The following is an 18,386-nucleotide window of genomic DNA, read 5'->3' on the forward strand; positions in this document are numbered from 1 at the left end:
GCAGGAGCAGCATGCAACTACCATTTTTAAAGACTCTGGTATGTCTCGGCTAAGGGACAGAATCCAAAGCCTTCCTCACAGCGGCGAACGCTGAACTAAAGGCCAAAAGTGAGGCATTGTCAAGGGAGACATTAGGAAGAAGAAAGTTGTTCAGAAAGAAAGAAAAATAAGATCCCAAATTTAGTGGCCTCTTACGATTATGCAATGGGGGCAGCAGGTACAATTCTTATGCCCTACCTGCAGGGCAGTATGTGTACCTTGCATCTGTGCATCTTGGAAACTTCACACATGAAGCTTGCTTCAGTACATGTAACTGGCTAATACTGTTATGCATACATGAACTATGACCTTTAACTGCTTGTCCTCTGAAATGTGGCAGACAATACTCCAATATACATATGTATATAAAATAATGTTTCCAATATAAAGAACCATTACCACAAAGACTGTTTTACTTAGTGGCATCAAGGGTCATAGCTCCAGTAAAAACTGAAATGGCATTCAGGGAGACACAAGAACATGTGTGCAAAGTTTCTTTGAAATCCATGCTTAATCATTGGAGGAGTAGATTGTAAAATAAATAGTGTCTACAGAGAGACATGCTGATTCCAGTGTATCCCCTAACTTCTTTGTGTGGGATATAAAAACAAAAACCATAACTAATTTCATTATTTATTATGATTAAAACATCATCATAATTATATATACATCTTTTATAATATATCCTGATGCTTTTAATAAGAAAATCTGCATGAAAAGATAAGGAGAACACTATAAAATATTTTATGTATGTTATAAAAGCAGTATTGCACTTTCAATATCTCATCCAACCTACTCCAACAATATTAGAGGTTTTACACGGCGAGATACTCGCTAGTCAGCAAAATCATATCTGATAGAAAAAGAGCCGACCAGCGGCCTCTTATGTTATAGGAGTAATACAAACCTAATAAAAATAACTCGCACAGTATGTCTGTTTTCTACAAAGTAACTACATTTTGGTGTTGCTAATGGAATCTGAACACTTAGACATCCATTTCAATCCTACAATGATGACCCCATTACTGTCGCTGGCCATGCCATGATCATCAATTTAAGACATTTTAGCTAAAGCCGAGTTTTGGACACAAGTCTACCAGAGTTATGTCCCTTCTAAAATGCTGAGCCGGAGTTATGTCCCTTCCTACTCCCCTGTACGTTTTAGTTTTAATATAGGTTCTCCACTAGTAAACCGGCATATTGAAACAATTATTTGACCACCAGGGCTGCATTTCTCAATCAAACTAGCAATTATGGCAAAACAATTACGATCATATAATCATTCATCATAATTATCACAAACTATCACATCCACATCCTGGTAAATTGGTTTGGGCATGTGTAGCTATTTATTTATATACATAATATTAGAAAACAAAAGATTTACCTCTAACATATTTAAAAGTACAACAATTAACAGTATCTCTGTCCTTATGAGTTCAGTTTGAGTAAAATATGTCTTAATCTGTGGCTACAGATTTAAAGCATGTCTTAATCTGTGGCTACAGATTAAATGAGTACATATAAAGTTCTTAATGCTAAGGGGCACTTAGCAACATATTTAAAAAAAATATTTTCCAGCTAATGATCAGGTTACAAATATCAGCATCTTCATAAAAATATTGAAAGTCAAATTTATAAATATCAACAGTTGTACAACATCATAATGACAGTGACACAGAGGCTTGGGTAACTATAAATCGATCAGCTCTACTCTTTGATAAGGAGAGGTAACCCAATGTTTTCTGTAACAACCTAAACTGCAGTCATCATTACTCAAAAAACACTTTTCCAGGATTCATGATTCCCTTTGGGTCAAATGTTTTCTTGAGTTGCCGCATCACTTCCATGCCTGTATCACCGATTTCTCGCTGTAGGAGGCCGCGCTTTCCCATCCCAATCCCATGTTCTCCTGTACAGGTTCCATCCAGCTCCATGGCGATTCTGACAACACAACAACCAACCAGCAATCTTTTGAAGTTCAAAGCCTTTATAAACATTGACAGACTATACACAGTAACTATATATATGATAAAGATATATTGTTGCTAAAAATGAAGTCAAAAGTGGAGTCAATGACAATTTTTTTTTATATTTACTGGTAGTAAGTAAAATATGAAGTGACACATTTAAAATGGTTGGACATATACATGTATACCAATATATCAAATATATGTCCAATTAGAATTTCTTTCATCAATACTGAGCATGACAGTAGGGTAAATCTATTTCTCCTTCACTTCAGAGAATTAAACTTAACTTGTTGCTTTGTAGGTATAATTTCCGAATGGAGCCCCATACAAATGGTCTATTCCAATAGATTTGACAACCAATATGAACACTTACGTTGCTATGGTATCTGCCAAGCTCTGTACAAGCTTTACTTCCTTTTTATTTTCAGTGTTGATTAAAAACAGTGTATGAAAATTGCCATCACCAACATGACCAACCATGGAGGCATCTACAATACAAATGTATCACACTTACTCAGCCATGTACACAGACACATCACTGATCTTCTTCACTTCCTCAGGATTGGACCGATCCGTTGGGAAAAAGACGTGAAAATTTCCGTCCCCAACATGGCCAACAATGGGACCTGGTGATGAAAAAATACTTACAGTCCCCATGAGGTCTACCAGTGGTCAAAATTGGTTACTGTATATATCTTAAAATAAGCCCAGGGGGAGGACTGGGAGTAACATTGGTACTGTATATATCTTGTAATAAGCCCAGGAGGACAGGGGGCAACACTGGTTGTTATATATAATTGTCTTGTAATCAGCCTAAAGAAGGACAGAGGCAACATTGGTTACCGTATATCTTGTAATAAGACCGGGGGGAGGACTGGGGGCAACATTGGTTTCTGTATATATCTTGTAATCAGCTTAAAGGAGGACGGAGGCAACATTAGTTACCGTATATCTTATAATAAGCCCAGGGAGAGGACCGAGGTAACATTGGTTACTGTATATATCTTGTAATCAGCTTAAAGAAGGACCGAGGCAACATTGGTTACTGTATATAGCTTGTAATCAGCTTAAAGAAGGACCGAGGCAACATTAGTATTGTGTATCTTGTAACAAGCCCAGGGTGAGGACAGAAGACTTACAGCATGGGGTGAGAAATATGCAGGACAATGAATATGTCTGCATTTTTAGTGATAAACATGGGTGGTTGTCTTACCAGGCATGGACTTACTGCCAGATAAATACAGTACATCACAAGAATAGTTAGTTCACATGAGTTATTTTTGATGGTATAAATTTGTAAAGATAAAGCATCATTGATTACATAGCATCTTACAGTGTATGATACAATTATTTGTACAAAGTACCGAGAGAAGAAATTGATACCAACCTACCACTGTACCATGACCGATAATTCCCAGTACTGATAACTTACCTATAACACCAGCCTTCTGTATAGCTTCCTTTGATCTCACTATGACCTCAGGTAAGTTGGATATAGGTACACAAACATCTGTAGAGTAGGGCTGAAAAAGAACAAGAGGCCCATGGGCCTTAACAGGTCACTTGAGATTTGAAATATTTCAGTCAATTTGACTCATTTTAGCCCCGCCCATCAGCCTCTGGGGGTCAGTCAGGGTCAATATGTGCATACCATCAAAGTGTCATCCCATGCTGATAATGTTAACCAAATTAGAATGAATTCCAATAGAAATCAAACAAATTATAGTCAAAAATATGATTCCCCTATATAAACTATAGTAAAATTTACCCTCTCCCCAGGGGCAAACATGAGACCCCAGGGTCATGAAGTTCACAATTTTGGTAAAGCACCTTAAGACCCCTCCATCTATGAAGTGTATTTGATTCTACCTTATTTGGGTCTTGAGAAGAAGATTTTTGAAATTTCAGTCAATTTGACCCTTTTTAGCCTCGCCCATCAGCCCCTAGGGGTCAGTCAGGGCCAACATCTGCATACCATCAAACTGCCATTCCAAGCTGATAATGTTAACCAAATTAGAATGAATTCCAATAGATATCAAACAAATTACAGTCAAAATTGTGATTTCCCTATATAACTGTAGTAAAATTTACCCCCTCCACAGAGGCAAATGTGTGACTCCAGGGTCATGAAGTTCACAATTTGGTAAAGCACCTTAAGACCCTTCCATCTATGAAGAGTACTTGATTCCATCATATCTGAGAGTAGAGAAGAAGATTTTTTAAATTTCAGTCAATTTGACCCTTTTTAGCCTCACCCATCAGACTTTGTCTCAGGTGACCTAAAAACATCATGTCGACATCATGCGAAAAATAACTAAAGATACCTCTAAATACCACCAACATTGCACCTGCATGATGTCAACACAATGAATATTAAAAAAAATGATAAGGAAATTGCAGAAAAGGCATGTGTTTGTGGATGAAACAGAAATGGAAGTTGCAGTCATGTTTGAAGTCTCATAATACACCTACATACAATATTTCATCAAAATTGGACAATGACTAAAATATGACCAATCAGAGCCAGCAAATAGCAGCTATATTTTACAATCATAACACAGTTATCAGCATTGTGTTTCTAGTGTCATGGAATATATCTTCATACCAACTTTCATCATGATTGGACAACATAAACAAGAGGCCCATGGGCCTTAACAGTCACCTGAATTTTGATAGATTTTAGCATATTTGGCCCATGTGACCGTGAATGAAGGTGAAGGACATACATTTGAACAAACTTGGTAGCCCTTCATCCTGGCATGCTACATACCTAATATTGGGTCTCTAGGCATTTTGGCTATCAAGAAGAAGTCGTTTAAAGATTTTAGCATATTTGACCCCTGTGACCTTGAATGAAGGTCAAGGTCATCCACTTGAACAAACTTGGTAGCCCTTCATCCAAGCATGCTACAGACCCAATATCAGGTGTCTGGGCCTGTTGGTAATTGAGAAGAAGTTGAAAATGTAAATTGTTTACGCCAGACGACGCCGGACAAAAGGCGATCACAATAGGTCAACTGAGACTTTGTCTCAGGTGACCTAACAAGGGCCCAATGGGCCCCGAATCGCTCACGTGCAATGCAGTGATCTTTTCATATATGGATCCTGCATTTATTTGAAAGCATGCTACAGGGCCAATATAATGTCTCTTGGCACTTTGGCTATTCAGAAGTCATTTAAAGATTTAAGCATACTTGACTGACGTGACCTTGAATGTGAGTCAGGGTCATTCATTTGAACAAACTTGGTAGCCCTTAACCCCAGCATGCTACACACCCAATATCAACTACCCGGGACTCTTGGTTATTGAGAAGAAGTCGTTTAAAGATTTCAGCCTTTTTGACCCCTGTGACCTTGAATAAAGGTCGAGGTCATTCATTTGAACAAACTTGGTAGCCCTTCACCCCAGCATGCTACAGGCCCAATATGAGGTCTCTGGGCCTTTTGGCTATTGAGAAGAAGTTGTTTAAATGGAAAAGTTGACGACGGACGGACGACGGGCCACGGCATAAGCTTACTTACCCTTCGGGCAAGTGAGTTAAAAATCTTTAACCAATCAGAAGCAACAATATGGCAACCATTTTGTTGACAATGTCTCATTTTTATTCACTTTAAAGGTGTCTCTATGCTAATACTTCCATCAATTAAGTTATTTTTCCAATGTACCAAATAGAGAACAAACGTTACAGCTCAAATCAGAAGCCAGCAAATGCAGGCTATTTTGTAGACAATATCAATTAATTTCATTCACATACTTACCTTACTGCCTGGTCTGAGAGCCATACAGGCAAACAGAATGCCATGTCTAGTCTACCATATATCTACGTACCTTACTGCCTGGTCTGAGAACCATACAGGCATACAGAATGCCATGTCTAGTCTTCCATATACCTACGTACCTTACTGCCTGGTCTGAGAGCCATACAGGCATACAGAATGTCATGTCTGGCCTTCCATATATCTACGTACCTTACTGTCTGGTCTGAGAGCCATACAGGCATACAGAATGTCATGTCTGGCCTTCCATATATCTACGTACCTTACTGCCTGGTCTGAGAGCCATACAGGCATACAGAATGTCATGTCTGGCCTTCCATATATCTACGTACCTTACTGCCTGGTCTGAGAGCCATACAGGCATACAGAATGTCATGTCTGGCCTTCCATATATCTACGTACCTTACTGCCTGGTCTGAGAGCCATACAGGCATACAGAATGTCATGTCTGGCCTTCCACAGATGATTTCTCTCCTCAGGATCTGATGCCCACTTAAACTCAGATCCACCATTCATGGATGCAATATCCTCTGTAAACAAACAAATAACATTTACAAATATTTCCTTAGGTAATGCAGGAATCATCTAAATCAACCTACATTGTGTTTGTCTGTACATCATGGTGCAACATGATTCAAGATTGAATAAAAAAAATTAAATCAAAATTATACAGCATTATATATTCCTCACTCTCGTTATGTTTCAATCATTTTACATATTACATTGATTATTAGGACAAGAACGAGACTCCTACTTACTGACAACCTCTGCCTGTTTGTCCAGTGTATCAGAACTCCCTGTGAACTCGAAGAATAAAGATGGCGCCACCTTCATGTCCAGCTTACTGTATCTATTGCATGCATCTACAGACACCTCATCCAGGAATTCTACAGCAGACAAAATATACTTTGATACACCTTAATTGTCCAGAAATTCTACAGCAGACAAAATATACTTTGATGTACCTTCCAGAAATTATACAGCAGACAAAATATACTTTAATATATACCTTGTCCAGAAATTCTACAGCAGACAAAATATACTTTGACATACCTCATCCAGAAATTCTACAGCAGACAAAATAGACTTTGATATACTAACTATCAATCTTTACTTCATTAATTTCCTCAAGTTGTCTCGTTTAACTAGAGTAGTACTGAAACATCAGACAGGGCCCCCTCAATGACTGACTATAAACTTAACCTGAGAGATACACCGATATGGAATTCCTTCTCATATGCTCCAAATATACAAACAACATATTGTTATATATTTTTTTGGATATTATGAAAGTAACAATGGTGAATTAAATCGGTTTAGGCTTTTTACAAGGTATTTTTTCCAGCATATTCTCAGTTCTAATTTTAGTAACAATGGCCATAGAAACTTTTTAAATCCTTTTTACACATCTGCACATCAGTGTAACATGTAAAATTTTGAAATGTTTGGCCTTCTGTAAGGTTCTAATGTGACACAGTAAGTTCCTGGTTCTATTTTAGTAACAGTGACCTTGACCTATGATTCTCGAATATAAAAAGGTATCCTAAGCAATCCCTGTTTCCTTGACTATTGACCTCTTTCCAAAGAAAGCACTTCTTCTGATCAAGCACTAGATAAAGTCCGAACGTAATTCCGCTATACAGAACTCGAGATATTGTACAAAACCAAAACAATGACTCAACATGTAAGCTCTTGTCAAAATGGATGGACAACTTAACTGTTGTAATCATTATATATGTGTAACCCTGGTAAATACTAGCCGCAATATACCACCCGGCTAGAGATCTTCTCTTTAGCTTGTTGGTTAAGCGTAAGACTAGTAAGCCAGAGGTCCCGGGTTCGATCCCTAGCGGAGGCAGTGATTTAAATTTAATTTATCATGTGCTCTGTTACATTGGCGCTCATGTAGGGACTTGGAAATGATACTGATTGCTGCTTGCGAAAGCATCGCTGTTACCCCTGGAAACTTGAGGACAAGTTCTTTCCTGGAGGGGGGAGTATGTAACCCTGGTAAATACTAGCCGCAATATACCGCTCGGCTAGAGAGATCTTCTCTTTAGAGAGATCTTCTCTTAGCTCAATCGGTTGAGCGTAAGACTAGTAAGCCAGAGGTCCCGGGTTCGATCCCTAGCGGAGGCAGTGATTTAAATTTAATTTATCATGCGCTCTGTTACATATGTATGACTTACCTATCCTGGCTATAGAAATGCCCATCTGTAGGATCTGAACAGTAGAATCTACAGCCTCCTGAACACTGTTGAAGGAGCAGACAGCTGATATTGTCTGAATGGATGAATTGAAAAAACAGTTATAATCTTATTGTTCTGAAGAAACGTATAAGAAACAGAGGGACTAGTTACACAGAAAAAATTGTGTATTTCAAAAAGCCAAATACTGAAGAATTATGATGCATTTTCTGGTTTTATAACTAGGACCACTTACAGCCTCTGGTATACCATGGAGACGAAGTGTTGCCTGGGTAATGATTCCAAGTGTGCCTTCTGATCCAACAAACATGTTGGTGAGATTGTATCCTGCTGAGGTTTTTCTGTAGAATTCATATAAAAATAAAGATTATTTTTTAAAGTTAAGTAAAAGCTTATACTTTCAAATATTTATTTTAGATATTTTTCCATGTTAACAAATATATATAACGGGTATATGATAGGATAATTTGCTGTTACACAGTTCCTTTTCACAAGAAGTTTTTATTTATCTATTTATTTGTATTTGGGGGTGGGGGACTTGGGGCTTTATTCTTCAGTTTAGCAATTTTATAGAGTTGGTAAGTAGCATGGAAGAGACAGTAACTATACTCTACGGCTGAGTCTAATTATGTTTTACTTAATCCATAGATTCATGATGACAAATCAACCAATTATAATGTACCTTATATGTTTTAACCAAACAGATAACTTTAATAACCATAGTGCCTTCTTTCATTTTCTTTCAAATGGCTTACTCCTGTTATATGAAGGTTTCCCAATTTTAACACCCTACATATGATATTTTGTACACACAGTTCTTACTTTGTACGCCTTCCTTTACCAGCCGTGTGGATGACACGACCATCTGGGAGTACTACTTCCATATTAAGGACATTCTCCCTCATGGTGCCGTATCTCACAGCATTTGTACCGGAGGCACTGGTAGCACACATACCACACAGAGATGCGTCTGCACCAGGGTCTACAAATACAGAAAAATCTAACTCAAACTTATGTTCTGATTTTTGTATGATAGTTTTTCCTGACATGAAGACAAATATATTATTTTAAATGAACAAAAGCTTGATGTCACAATACTATGGTGTTAATATCAACAAATTCTGTATCATGGGATATGTAAAATATAGTCTGGTACACAAGCTTATAAGTGCCATGGATGGAAAGAATGGATGAGAGACAAGGTGATAACTACATATGTACCCCCCTTGTCCCTGTATCTATATACCTCCTTTTATTTATTTTATTTAGTGTGTGTGTGTGGGAGGGGGAAGGGGTTGTATAACTATGTTAAATTAAGGATTAAAGCCGGAACTACAAATTTTATCTAAAGGATAAACTAATGTTCCAAGCAGGTGTTCATCTTATTTGGAAAGATATGTATCTGAAAAAATGTTTATGAGCTTTTGAAAACATCTGTTTCCATTGTCAAGCAAAATGTGAAAATGACTGAGCCTTGATATCAGCTGTTTCACAAGACAAGTAGTATGGAGACACTCCACAGAAAACAACAGTGTGTGTACCAATAGGAAACGTGAGTCCAGTGTCCCTTAGGTAGTTGTTGAGTGTTACCCTGGTAACACCAGCCTCAACAGTACAGTCAAAATCTTCAGCGTTGACGGACACTATTTTCTTCATCTTAGACAGATCTAGACACAGACCTCCCTGTAACATAGGTCAAATCGTGGTGGTCATGTGACGACAAATACACAAAGGTTAAATCATGGAGGTCATGTGATGTTAAATTGAACAAAGACGAGGCAGGGGTGTCATGTGATATCAAATAAATAAAAGTCGAACCATGGAGATCATGTTAGGTCAAATAAATAAAGGTCAAATCATGGAGGTTATGTGATGTCAAATAAGAAACGTCATATAATGGTTCTGATTAGCACTTAACTTGATGTAGTCAATGCTTTGTGATTTTATAACTGGACTGTTGCTGCTGTGCTCTCATGCCTGGTCTACTAGATTTTAGTGAGCAATGCACAATTACACCATACAATACAACTCTAGTAAAAATACAAATCATAGATATTCTGCATGCAATATGTCAAATAAAATTAGATTTTACAAATAAGGTACAATATTTTAGAGATTTGTCAAAAATCACCTTCAATGCATTTATACCCCCTTCAAGTCCTGTGCCACTGCCAAAGGGGATGAGAGGCACCTCATGGTTGTTGCACAGTCGGGCTACCTGACTCACATGATCGGTATTCTCCGCAAAAGCCACAATATCTGGTGGTGAAGTGCTGAAGCCAGAAAATCCATAACCAGTGTAAATTCATTCTCAAGATATACATTTGTGTGTACCAGTACCATCATCAACCACAGAATGTTCCTATCGCCAAAAGGTCAGGGTCAAAATCCAGGTCAAAGGTAAAGGTCCTTTCTTTACCTTTGACCTGATTGTGACCTTTAAAGAAGAAATTAAAGAAGTCTATCAAGGACATAATTTCTATATCTATAGATATTTTATTGAATCATCAATAGATGTATTATGTAGTATATCCCCGACTCTCTCATTGACAATTAAACCAAAGTTTATGATGGTATTCATTACCATAGATGAGTCACCAAGGTGGTGTGAATAATGTGAGAGCATCCTAAGCTTTAATGCCAAGGTCATTAATTGAAGCTAAACTCACTTTGAGATAATAAGTTCTTTAATACTTTAGCAAACCTTCAACTTTACAAACAACATGCTTGTTGTTTTCTGTGGCAATACTTAGGTGATTAACACAAGCTGATGGACAGACATCAAAGATGATCGGTCATCAGACGATAAACGTGTTAATGCTAAGAGTTTACATGAACTTTTTGTCAGGGAAGCTTAAGTAAATGTTTTTAATTGATATGATCAGGGCAATCATTGAAGAAATCCATTTAAAAGTGTACTCAATGATATGTAGTACTTACACATGATAAGACTCATCATGGCCATGCTGTTCTCGAACAGCATCTGTTGTGGATACATTCTCATTGCCAACTATATCAATCACAGCCTGGACAAAGCGATCAGGGATCTTGGCTTTTGTTGCTGCCTGATAAAGGAAATATGAAGTCAGTACAAGGGCTTGTTAAAGTGAGAATATAAGGTCGCCTTAATAGCCTAGGCTAGTGGGAATTTCCTTTTAGCCTAGTGGTAGGGTGTTTGCCTCGAGAGGGAAAGGTCGCTAGATGCCATTGACCACTCCAAATGAAAGCTATACAGTAGGAGATTGAAAGGCTTCCTTGAAGCTGTAGAACCTGGGTTGTGGTTGTCTTTGGGTGCGAAGACATTGTGAAGGAGGGTGTAGTGTAAAAGAAGAGAGTGCAAGGTCACTTACAAGTTCAGAGTAGTGGGAAATTTCCCTTTAGCCAAGTGGTAGGATGTTTGCCTTGAGAGTGAATGGTCGCTAGTTCAAAGCCCAGCAGCAGCAACATATTATTCATTACTCTTTCCTATTACAATATTATATTAACAAGTCAAACTAGAGCAAATCTCTATTTTGGAGTTTTCTTAATTGTCTGAATGACTAGATCTTGGTAGTCTAAATATACTACCAGTACTGCAGACATAATTATTTGTTACACAATTACTTTCCATTTTACAGAATTTTTGTTGTTGTTTTTGTTTATATAGTCCTTGTATCCTTGTGTTATAACTTAGTAAATTCTTAATGCAGGCACACTTGCCTCTATATTCAGATTGTAGTTATATAATATTCAAACAAAGATATATAAGTGTTTATGGTGTTCTTATTTTTCAGATCTTTATGTTTAGATTAAAACTGTATTGTATAACATGATTTACTTTATTGCATGCTATTATCATTGTAAGTAAACTATTATATAGATGGCAATATATATATATGTAACAGGAGAGGAGAAAATGTAGCGGCCAGACCGGGGTTCGAACCCAGGACCTCCGAACACTAGCCGGATGCTCTACCATTTGAGCTACCTGGTCACCGATGATCGACCCAGTCCAGTCCCGCTACACACCTCCCTCCTTTTTTCCAAGTCTTCGCCCTCGAAGACACACGAGACCCTTATACCACCACCGTGGGTATTTTAGTTGGGCGCCAATTTTGTAACAGGAGAGGAGAAAATGTAGCGGCCAGACCGGGGTTCGAACCCAGGACCTCCGAACACTAGCCGGATGCTCTACCATTTGAGCTACCTGGTCACCGATGATCGACCCAGTCCAGTCCCGCTACATATATATATACAGTATCAGTTAAGCAAACAAAATCTTATACAATCTGCATGAAGATGCTATGGAAGGTTAATTGTCTCCTACAATATGGATCGCGCGCGGCAGCATATTTTCTTTCTTTCTGGTTCCTATATAAATAGTTGAACGATGAGAGTACCGATTGTTATTTACATTTGAAATCAGACAAACGACAAGGCATGAGACTTAGGTTTTGTCATGACATATCTCAAGGTTATTGGAAGAAGACCGAGAGAGGAACCAGATTTCGGAGATGACCAGTGGTGGCAGTGTTCTGGACATGCGTATTAAAATTTCGTGTTTTACGGGTTTAATAGTGCGTTACACTTTCTAACACTGCTGATGTCTGCATTATACCTGTGTATTAGCGTTATAAGCAACCGAACGATGGTAAAGTCGATGAGTCTGTCGGCAAATAGTCTGGAAAAGTGTCTTACAATACATATTTGTGATCTGATTTCTCGTTATCCGTTATCAGCCGAGCTGTCTGTCCACCATCCTCTCGGAATGCATCTAGAGTTTACGTCACAAACGTTTTCCTACAATGATACAGGCCTAAGTTGTACTAGCAGCTATACTGAATTAAGAATTAGAAGTGAAAGTGGTGGCCTGCATGAACCCATATGAAATAAAAAAAAAGTCGATATTTACAACTGTTTTCGTTATAATAAATACCCATATCTCAAATGCTAGTCTACTGAACAGATTTTGTTCGGGAGAGTAAGGCCATCATACTAGACTAGCTCAGACTAAATTTATTCGACTTTACCCACAAACCACTGCGTTTCATAGTTCAGAAAATTCCGTTTCCGCTACAGCCTCTTTCTCGCAAGTCCCACCATGGTTTTGAGCCAGGTATTTTCTCAGCTTATTGAAAGGCCGATATGCGGTTGAAATCCTTTAATAAAGAATATTCAAGTCGTAATTCTTATGACTATATGTTTACTGCTTCGATTTTTAAACGATTTTTTTGCTGAAATCATGTAAGAAATACTCAAATTTTATTAATCTTTTTCGTTACTTGAGCACCTCGTGGAAACAAAAATGGCAGCCCCCATGTATGAAACGTGAACGTTTAGATCTAAAGTACATATTCAGCTTTTCATCTTTTGATATATTGGTCATTGTACACAAAAATATCCATTTCTGTTAGGAATTGAAGTTACTACTTTATATGGATGACTATGCATCCAAATTTCAACAGAATTGGCCCGAAATGGTATAGGGAAGGGAGGTCACTCGTGGAGACTATTTCATATTGTCGCTATATACGTATTATTCGGTAAATAGGAAATGCCACGTTTTAATTTGTTGATTATGATATAGAGATCTAGATGTGTGTATTCTTTCAGTATATGGAAGTATATATGAAAATTCTTTAGACAATATGTCTACAGAAAATTGAAATCCCATAGCCCAAGTCATTTTTCCATAGACCCATTTTGTAAACATATTGTTGAAAGTGGCATATATATAATAACTGTCACGCAAACGCTTGCATCATCAAGTAATAACACGCTGTTATGGGTTAAAAAAACTCTATTGTAAGCTCTGATTTCATATGATCATTTGTCAGAAAATATTGGAATGTTGTTTACATGAATTGTAATGTAAGTCAGGACTCAAACTTTTCATAGCCAATGGGGCCAACACTTTGAAATTTTACATAGACCGACCAGGTTTTCTATAGCCTCTGGCCATCGGACCACCTTTACTTTCAACACTGTTCTTTACTCATTAAAAATGCTGCAAACTAAGCCTCCTAGCCAAGCTGGATGTACTATTTTATTTCCTGTTAAATTTGGTATTTTCCCAATATTTTATTATTTTATGACCACCTTTAGTAAAAATAATTAAGATACACAAGGCGAAGCAGATTGGCAGCTTTCGTGCTTAGTCCATCAAGTCAAAGCAGAAGTTGACATGGATAACTTTAGGACCGTGGGTCACCAACGCTGAAGCAAAAACCAAAACAGAAATTTTCCAGATTTATTGTTTTAGATATAAAATAACTATTGACAGACACTAGGTAAAAGAAAAGAAAAAATACAAGTATCAAATGGGCCTGCAAGAGTTCATTATTTTTAATTGACTCCCATAGTGATTAACTCTCAGTCTTATCTAAGTAGTATTTCCATTGGCTAGTGTCTAACCAGTGTGAAAACCATACAGGATAGTAGTAAGTGGGACTATATAAGTTCTCCAAGGATCGGAGATACATGTGAAACAAAGCTTACTACTTTTCACATTGTTCTATCAAATGAGCTCAAGTGACATTTTCTTTGCAGATTTAGTGGAGCAAGTCATATTTTACCAGGGCAAATCAACCTTTTTTACAAATTCATTGTTTTCATTTCTTTCAGTTCCACTTTGTAGAAATTGGGCGGGTGGCCCTTTTCGCCTATGGCCCTGATAAAGGAAAACTCTGCGTCATTGTAGACATTATTGACCAGAACAGGGTAAGATATGTGCATAGTTGTCTTGAATATAATATAAATGTAACCAGAGTTTGAATTGTTTCATCTGGCTCAAACAATAGACATTATTAGATGTTTGAATTGTGGTCAGTGACACTAAATTTGTAATAGGAAGGAGTAATGAAAAATATCCTGCCCATGCAGGGTTTCAAACTTTCAAGGCAAACATATTACATGGCATTGAAGAGCAAATGATATTCTTGCTTTGCTTTGTTTTGGATTATAATGCATTGCCTAATGGTAAGTAAATGAAAAGGTCTTTTTTTCTCGTTTGATACAGGCACTAGTTGATGGGCCAGCCACAGGTGTTAAAAGGAAACAAATCAACTACAAGGCTCTACATCTCACACAATTTAAGATGAATATTGGCAGATCCATGCGCACAGGAAGCCTCCTTAAGGTCTGGAATAAAGAAAACATGCAGGCCCAGTGGGACAAGACATCTTGGGCCAAGAAGATCGCCAGCAAATCTATAGTGAGCATCAGTCTTAATTTAGAGAAAGTTCCACTATTTGTGTGCATGATCTGATATGGTTGCTTGAGTTGATGAAATTATATGAAAGGAATACTATGATGTCACCAATATGTTGATACTGTATCTATCTGGACAAAAGGACAGTGTGTATGATGAATAATCATCAAGTTAGGATCTTACTCAGAAAGTCTCAATTTTGCTCAATATTTGATTGATAATTTTTGTCGGAAAGTTCTTGTTTTCTGAGAGATTTATGCATAGCAAAACTAGATTTATCTTATGACAGAATAAACAAGAGTATTCCTAATGTTCCACAAAGCATGGAGGATGAACCTGAGTTCTTGATAGGAATTGCCGTCTGAATTTATTGGATGACAAAACACCAGTTCTGACATGCAGTGAATTTGAAGAGATAATAAATTTGGATGTTAAAAAGATTCTGTAATATGAACAAAAAAACTTTCCACAAATTTTCTGCAGATTACTTTCAATACAAGCTTATATATCCCTCGTTTTACAAGGTGGTCAGTCTTGCCTAGGTATGTTTGTACAGGTCAGCTGAACAATTTTTTGAAGGACATTTTAGTTAAATATATAGTGAACACAGGATGTGAAGTCTAATATGCACTCTCAGTCCGAGTCGTTTCCACCATTTTATGTTATGGTGACTTGACATAAGTCCGTTTGTGTTGGAAAGAGTTGTTTATAAGGACTAAATACTGATGTGTGAGGATGCTCAAAAGGGACCACCCAGACCAGTATCTAAGTGGATGGCTTTTAACAAAAAATGTATGACTGGATTAATGTTGGAGATTAGCATTTGTATAATCTTATGAGGGATGTAAGTCACAGAACATACTGTATGTAATAACGAGTAATGCTGGCTTTATTTTGCACCAAGATACTTTAAGTTGATTTGAAAGGGAGTTTCTCTCTGATGAGGAGTTCTGTATTTATTCTCTTTTTCTTTTTTTCTTTTTTTTATTATTTTTTCACTTTTTTTTTGTCTGGTATAAACTGGTTATACTTGTTGAAGTAAAGCATGGAGGATGAACCTGAGTTCTTGATAGGAATTGCCGTCTGAATTGTATTGGATGACAAACACCAGTTCTGACATGCTTCTTATCAAAACATCACATTTAAAGTTATCTATTGTGTTCACAAATAAATTAACCTTATTGCTTTCTGATATGTAGCTGTACACCGAGGAAGTAAAGAGTGGAATTATCAGAATTGATGGAATTAAAAACTGTTAGGTGTAGTATTGAAACACACATGTTGATATTGGACGTAGCATGTCATAACCACATAATGGTATTTTGAAGAACTTTGTAAAATTTTGTACTATACAGCAAAGAGTTATGGTATTGTTTTCATAATTCATTTTTAACATAAATGTTTTGAAAATTCTACAGCTTATATGTATTAAATGCAGCATGGAGGATGAACCCAAGTTCTTGATAGGAATTGCCGTCTGAATTTATTGGATGACAAATCACCGATTCTGACATGCTGTAACTTACATTTAAAAAAAAATCAGAATTCATCACTATTTAGACTCTATTTAGATGAAGTGGGAGATCAGCCTTTTTCTTAAAGTTATTTTTCCTAAATCAAGATGCAAGTTATTTCGTCTTTTGAGTGATCATGAATATATTGAATATTTCATAAAACTGGCTTTTCTGATATAATTTGTGTTGGTCTTTGTACTATAATTTCTGATTTACTTCCTATGGTATCATATTTAGAACCTTGAAGGGATTCTTGTAATAATATATAAAGATTTGAAAGGTTTAGATATTTTCCTTAGTAAGAAAGCTTGTGTTGACATATTCTCAACTTAGAAAGCATAATGATGAACCTGAGTTCTTGATAGGAATTGCCGTCTGAATTTTTTGGATGACAAAACACCAGTTCTGATGTGCTTTCTAGCTAAAGGCTTGTCTTTTGACTGTTACAAGGTTTGTATAGATTAAACTCAAATGTTGTCTCTTGTTACAGAGGAAAACCTTGTCTGACTTCGACCGCTTCAAGTTGATGAAGGCCAAACAAGCAGTAAGTAGCTTTGGCTACACTTGTCTTTGGTTTCTAACTAAAAGAGGACTTGTTTCAGTTATATATTTCAAGACTTTTTCTGAAAATGATATTTCATATCCTCCAAGCAGTGGTCTCATGATTTTTTTTATAAGTACAACAAAGTCTAATATTACAGCTTATCTTCTCACAATTAATATATACTAGAGTTACTTCCCTTCAAATGTCATGCTGTATAAAAATTAATGGTATAAATAGGTATGGTTTGAAGAAATAAATATTATATTCATTTTGAATTCTGTTCTTTTAACAGAGAAACCGCTTGATTACCATCGAGTGTGGAAAACTGAAGAAGCAGGCCAGGAAGGCACCAGCGAAACCCTTGAGGGTCAGGAAGCGCAAGAGTTAAACTTGTGTTGTATTAAGGACTTGTAAATTAAAGATGCTGGTGTAACATCATATCTTCTTGTGTCTTGTATTAAAAGAAAATCTAGGAATGAAATTTTCAGCAGATGACAAACATACAAAAGACGAACCTTGTGTATTAAAAGAAGAAATCATTATTTCATTTTTACATTCCTCAAGTTAAAAGAAAGATGTATTTTGCCATTGTTAGCTCACCTGGTCCGAAGGACCAAGGTGAGCTTATGCCATACCGTGGTGTCCGTCCTTCCGTCCGTCCGTCGTCCGTCTGTCAACAATTGACTTATTTGACTTCTTCTTCATAACCGCTGATCGGAATTTGCACAAATTTGGTCAGAAGCATCCCTATGGGTAGGGGACTCAAAATTGTACAAATGATGGGGCTGACCCCTTAGGGGCCTCTGGGGCGGGGCCAAAAGGGGTCATTTTGGCGCTATTGATATATACAACTTCTTCTCTGAAACCAAGCAATGGCTATCACTCATATTTGCCTGGTAGCCTCACTGGGGTAGGGATTCAAAATTGTACAAATGATGGGGCTGACTCCCCAGGGGCCTGAGGGGCGGAGCCAAAAGGAGTCATTTTGGCGCTATTGATATAAACAACTTCTCTGAAACCAAGCAATGGCTATCACTCATATTTGCCTGGTAGCATCATTATGGGGTGGGGATTCAAAATTGTACAAATGATGGGGCTGACTCCCCAGGGGCGGGGCCAAAAGGAGTCATTTTGGCGCTATTG

General features: G+C 37.2%; 2 protein-coding genes across 4 annotated transcripts; one reads left to right on the plus strand and one right to left on the minus strand.

The window, feature by feature from the left end:
• Positions 1–981: 981 nt before the first annotated feature.
• LOC117337120 (probable D-lactate dehydrogenase, mitochondrial) lies at positions 982–12,995 on the minus strand. 3 transcript variants are annotated; one of them, XM_033897913.1, is made up of 13 exons: positions 12,912–12,995; positions 12,594–12,775; positions 10,937–11,061; positions 10,128–10,269; positions 9,538–9,679; positions 8,819–8,978; positions 8,232–8,337; positions 7,979–8,072; positions 6,548–6,676; positions 6,192–6,319; positions 3,445–3,535; positions 2,386–2,500; positions 982–1,983 (listed from the first exon to the last, which is right to left on the minus strand). In XM_033897913.1, the coding sequence occupies exons 2-13, from the start codon at positions 12,678–12,680 to the stop codon at positions 1,812–1,814; spliced, it is 1,491 nt and encodes a 496-aa protein (XP_033753804.1). In that variant the 5' UTR covers positions 12,681–12,775; positions 12,912–12,995; the 3' UTR covers positions 982–1,811. The 3 variants fall into 3 exon arrangements, with proteins under 3 accessions (XP_033753804.1, XP_033753803.1, XP_033753806.1); XM_033897912.1 differs by lacking the exon at positions 12,912–12,995 and having other exon boundaries at positions 12,594–12,874; XM_033897915.1 differs by lacking the exons at positions 2,386–2,500; positions 12,912–12,995 and adding an exon at positions 2,527–2,638 and having other exon boundaries at positions 12,594–12,872.
• On the plus strand, positions 12,983–17,681 carry LOC117337121 (60S ribosomal protein L14-like). The gene is made up of 5 exons (XM_033897916.1): positions 12,983–13,091; positions 14,600–14,695; positions 14,994–15,188; positions 17,190–17,243; positions 17,536–17,681. The coding sequence occupies exons 1-5, from the start codon at positions 13,077–13,079 to the stop codon at positions 17,629–17,631; spliced, it is 456 nt and encodes a 151-aa protein (XP_033753807.1). The 5' UTR covers positions 12,983–13,076; the 3' UTR covers positions 17,632–17,681.
• Positions 17,682–18,386: the final 705 nt, after the last annotated feature.

The sequence above is a fragment of the Pecten maximus genome, chromosome 11, assembly GCF_902652985.1.
Source record: "Pecten maximus chromosome 11, xPecMax1.1, whole genome shotgun sequence".
Lineage (NCBI taxonomy): Eukaryota > Metazoa > Mollusca > Bivalvia > Pectinida > Pectinidae > Pecten > Pecten maximus.

Coding starts and splice junctions, on each gene's coding strand:
- LOC117337120 (XM_033897913.1), bottom strand. CDS start 12,680: ATGTATTGTAAGACACTTTTCCAGACTATTTGCCGACAGACTCATCGA. Junction 8,073..8,231: donor TCCATGGTATACCAGAGGCT/GTAAGTGGTCCT, acceptor TCATCCATTCAG/ACAATATCAGCTGTCTGCTC. Junction 2,501..3,444: donor ACAGAAGGCTGGTGTTATAG/GTAAGTTATCAG, acceptor TTTGTATTGTAG/ATGCCTCCATGGTTGGTCAT.
- LOC117337121 (XM_033897916.1), top strand. Junction 14,696..14,993: donor ACATTATTGACCAGAACAGG/GTAAGATATGTG, acceptor CGTTTGATACAG/GCACTAGTTGATGGGCCAGC. Junction 15,189..17,189: donor AGATCGCCAGCAAATCTATA/GTGAGCATCAGT, acceptor CTCTTGTTACAG/AGGAAAACCTTGTCTGACTT.